The 5,000-nt window shown below is 51.0% G+C and overlaps 1 protein-coding gene across 3 annotated transcripts in view; it reads right to left on the bottom strand.

Annotated features, from left to right (window-relative positions):
• The window catches only part of lrp4 (low density lipoprotein receptor-related protein 4), an 88,573-nt gene that overhangs the window by 35,714 nt on the left and 47,859 nt on the right, over positions 1-5,000 (bottom strand). For all 3 annotated transcript variants that reach the window (XM_042061864.1, XM_042061865.1, XM_042061866.1), the window contains exon 3: positions 1-32. This exon is cut by the window's left edge and continues 85 nt beyond it. In XM_042061864.1, coding sequence (XP_041917798.1) covers positions 1-32 — 32 coding nt within the window. The remainder of the gene's footprint in view (positions 33-5,000) is intronic.

Here is a 5,000-nt window from a genome sequence, read left to right as displayed (position 1 = left end):
ATGGAAGTCCACTGGAGAGCAGGTGGGCAGCACTGCAGCCAGAGACAGAGAGAGAGAGAGAGAGAGAGAGAGAGAGAGAGAGAATGAGAGAGAGAGAGAGAAAGAAAGAAAAGAAAAAAAAGAGAATGAGAGAAACAAGTCAGTGTGAGGACTCTGCTTTCCTGTCAGTTTCAAGGCTTTCTGATCATGTTCTCCCACAGGGATGAGGCGGATCATGGACAAGCACATTCATAAGCAGCCCGGAGGGTTGATGAAACATGGAATAGTGGCGAGCCAGCCTGACAGGTGAGCCTTTCACTCCGGTGAATCCCCCCTTACACACACACACACACACACACACACACACACACACACACACACACACACACACACACACACACACACACACTAACTAACACACACACGCTCCCCTCGGAATCTCAATCAGGCATGACTGGCATCACGGCCCTGGCCCGGAGATGGAAAAGGTTACTGGTGAGCGTGTAAAGCGCTCATGGACAAGCGGTGAATCGCCACGCAGCGCACATTCCTGACTAATCTCATCTCCGCTCGCGCTCCCCGATCCCCTGGTCCACATAGACTGAGCCTTTGTGAGCCAGTGTGGGGTCAGTAATGACATTAACATAGAGGTGGGGGTAAGGTAAGGAAGAGGAGGATTCCCAGGGCCTCGGGCCACTCACTGGCAGCTGTCAATATGAGGCATGAAATATTGACCGTTTACTACGAATGTGATGAAAAATGCATGACGTCATGGCCAGGGCTGGCTCGAGAGAAAGAGAGAGTGTCTGGGGCCCCGGACTGAATAAATCATTACAGACCGAGACAGAAAGTGTACATATGTGTGTGTGTGTGTGTGTGTGTGTGTGTGTGTGTGTGTGTGTGTGTGTGTGTGTGTGTGTGTGTGTGTGTTTGTTTGAGTATGTACAAGAGAGGGAGAAAAAGAGAATGAAATACAGTAGGTAAGTCTGACCTATATTCAAGACCATCACAGTAAACACGCACACACACACACACATATTTTCTCTCTCTTTATTATTAGCTGAAGGAGCCTTGATTGACCACATGACCACTTTTATTCATGATTAATGCTTAACTCTTGTTCAATATAGCCAGGAGCAGAGGGGTTGGGCTCTCTGTAGCCATCGCTGGGACACGGTAATAGGATTATGACCAAGGGCCATGCTGCAGCGAGAACTGGACTGAACTACAGGGTCCAATAAATTCAGCAGCGCTCCAGGTTGGTAGCAAACAACAAAGGGTCCTCTCCGCTCAGCGGCACATAGCACATTAGCTAATTATTTAGCACGCAACGAGCCACAAGACCGGTGGCAAAACACATGGTTCGTTTCAGCTCATCGTTTAGCCTAACGATATAAATGGCCTGTGGAGAGGAAGAAGCGAAGGGGGGAAGCGGAGGTAGGGAACGAACCTCAGAGAGAGATCAGTCCTTTTAGTCCTGTTTACTCCTGTTTGGACGGTGCACAATGGAGCCTTGTGCTCGCGTGTGTTTCAGGGTGGGGGAATGGGCATAAACACACACATGGCTTCTGCCAACACGCACGGCGCATGTGACAGCAAATGTCCAGAGTGCCAAGGCGGAGGTAGGTATGTGTGCTATGAATAAGCTAATTAGGCCATTGCATAAGGACTGACATGCCCGCATAGCGTACGCACAAACACAAACACACCCACACACACAGCAAAGATACAACCAGAGTGACAGCTCAAATCTGCTATCTGGAAATCAGGAAAGGCTGTAGGTAGGTGAGGTGAGGTCCTCTTTGAATGCTGATATCTACCCTTAATCACATGTGACTATCAAAGAGCCGCAATCACGCCCGGTCACATTCTTAACTGTGACATGGAGAGAAATGAAGACAGACTAGACAGTAATCCTTCATCTCTTTCCATGTCTGTCTATCTTTCATTTGGATTCAGTCTTATTTTGTCTTCTGCTGCAGGTATGAAATTATGGTAGCTCTCCTGGAATGGCATTCGAGCAACACCTGAAAATCCCATCAGCGCAGCTCCCAACCACACACAAAAAGGATTTCAATTTTAAGGCCAGAATTTGCATTCCTCTTCAGGGAATACTCAGAGTTGAAATAAAATTCACTTCATAAGCAATAAATGCCAAAAGATATTAGTTTTTGCCTAGAGCATGTGTGCACATGTGTGGGTGTGTGTAGGTATGTGTGTGTGTGTGTGTGTGTGTGTGTGTGTGTGAGGATGTGAATGCGAGTCTCCCGTGTGCCTTCAGAGGCATTCAAAATAGGCCGTAAAAGATGAGCAACAGTGTGCATTCACGGCTCTTCCTCCCAGTGTGCCTGGCCAGTCACAGGCCGCTTGCTTTATGGAGGCCTATCAGGCCATCAGCAACACGTTAAGGGCACTCAGAGGCCCCTCCCTAATGGGCTCTTATTTACCACCGGTGCTCAGGATATGGGAGGCCTACCGGGACCAATTCATCTGCCTAAACACCGCAGGCAGGCAGGCATGGGCAGTGGGGCATGGAGCGGGGGGCTGGGCTGGGGAGGTGTTTGTCAAAAACCAGATGCTTGACCCCCCCGCCGTGAGCGGCGTGAAAGGACGACGAGTCCCAGCGAGGTGTTGCGTCCTCTGCTGCAGCGTGTCTCAAATCCCCCTCTCGCTCTCCCGCATGGCTCCACCATCTCCTTAACCCCTCCTCCTCGCTCCCCTGATAACAGAGCGCCAACACACAGATGCGCACCTCCTCCTCGCTCCCCTGATAACAGAGCGCCAACACACAGATGCGCACCTCCTCCTCGCTCCCCTGATAACAGAGCGCCAACACACAGATGCCCACCTCCTCCTCAACAAGCGTCGGCACTCAGCACAGCAGCCTGCTGGGGGGGGGGGGGGGGGGGGTTTGGAGGGTCTCTGGGAGACGGTGAAGGGGAAGTAAGGGGCGAGTCTGGTGTTGTGCGGAGCTCAGCAGAATCCCAGTGAGCGTGGCGGTGAGGGCAGAATGCATAATTCAGTCGCGTTTGCGCTGCTCAACCGTCTGCTCCGCTCCACCTGATGGCTAAACCAGCCAGTCTCGTAGAAAAACACTACACTTCAATTTAATAGCCATGAAAAAGACATCCCCCTACCTCTCCCCCTTTCCAAGTCTGACTCCCCCTGCTCTGCTCGGTACCTCTTGCTGTGTCTGTAAGTCACTGTTCCAGCGCCTTTGAGAGCATGCTGAGCCCAGGGCTTTATCTGGGATCTAATTATCTCTGAGGCTGGTTCACCTGGTAAAAGGCAGAGCAGGTTTCCGTGGCCGCGGCACCTCAGATCGGCCGCACAACAAACAGCCGCTTGGCTCGGCACAGCGTGCCACTGACAGAGCCAACGCTTATCTGATCCCTGGCAGCGTGCCAGCGCCGGGGCACATATTTCTCCTGCCATCCAAGTAGCCGTGAGCGATGGAGGGGGGCGGGGGGGGGGGCGTGGGGCGGGCAGGGGTGGTGTAGGCAGGGGTGGTGTAGGCTAGGGTGGCGTGGTGTGGTGTGGGGTGCGCAGTGTTTCTTGGCTGCATGCGTGCCTGTCAGACATGCTTTTTAGCACCCCCCAGCCACTCCAGAGATGTCAGTGTGCACTGCTCACCGTAGAGCAAAGGCAACACTGTGTGACACGGAGCTATGCGAGGAGCAGAAATAGAATGGTGATGATTGCTTGATCAACACTGATCAAAGCAGGCGTACAATATGGCCTGTGTGTCCTGTTACCCATGGTTCAGGGAAAGGCTATATACGCTATACAAATGCTTGAATGCTGCCACAGCATTCGATCTGTTTCAATAGCAATTCATCCATCTTAACAGCCACCTTCAAGGTTTCTGAAGTGTGAACATTTTTTTCCGCTTTCATCATGGGCATATCTGACAAAAACAAACAGCACCATTCATGTGTGTCTTTGACAAATGCCCCATGGCAAAAAGAACATTAATAGACACTTGAGGGTCTGTCAATCAAAAAAGCCCTGAATGCATTCTATACTGGTGAGTGAGCAAGAGAGCACAGATAAGAGAGAGATGGACATATCTGCTCTTATACATTCCTATTGCTCCGAGGGTTCTGTGACTCACAGACATGGGATAATAAAACATAATCCTGACTTCTTTCCCTGCCAGGAACCTGCACAGATCCCAGCGCTCACCTACTTATTCTCTCTTACACACACACAAACACACACACACACACACACACACACACACGCACACAGCAGGGTGATCCAGCCGTACCCTCATCTAACCACCCTCAGGGAAACTTCTGGAGGCTTTTGAAATCAAGCACTGGAGTAGATAAGCAGATGATGAAGTTGTGGGACAGAAGAAGCGGAGCGAGAGAGCGAGGGAGCGAGAGAGCGAGAGAGCGAGGGAGGGAGAAAAGGAAACAAACACGCGTCGGCCGGCGCGCCTCGTCAGGAGTGAGCTCAGGTCACGGTGGCGGCAGAGCGCCTTCAGTGTGGCCACAGGGGCGCGGCGCCATCATCAGCACTCTTTGATGGAATCCAAACTCCCGCGTCTCTCAACACAGGTGGCTTCCAGCATGGACGCGGGCAGGCAGGAGGCGCATTTGGGCTTTCCAACCAACCGTGAAGTCACTTTGTTTTTACACATCTATCAACATTAGGCTTAACCGAAGCCGTGTCAAAACTACGCTCGTAAGAAAACATGACGTCGGCCAAATTAAGGACCAAAACAAACCAGAACGCCTGTGGTAGCCTAGGCAACGCTCTGGTACAGGGTAGAAAAGTAAACGGAAGTTGCATGACATATCAGAACGAATGGCACTAAAGTTCTTGACCCCAACAGTGCAAATCAAATCAAGTTAGATATAAAGGCACATAATCCGTTCTGGGTCCACTTCCGTCTACTAGTTCCTTGCCAAGTTTCAGGTGACCACAGGGTGAACACCCCACAGTTATATTCATTCACACCTAGTGCTAATATGACACACCACCACACTTCTCAATCACTCTGTAAAATTAAC

Source organism: Alosa sapidissima, chromosome 14, assembly GCF_018492685.1.
Source record: "Alosa sapidissima isolate fAloSap1 chromosome 14, fAloSap1.pri, whole genome shotgun sequence".
NCBI lineage: Eukaryota > Metazoa > Chordata > Actinopteri > Clupeiformes > Clupeidae > Alosa > Alosa sapidissima.
The sequence above is the reverse complement of the archived record's forward strand: the minus strand, read 5'-3'. Positions and strand labels throughout refer to the sequence as shown.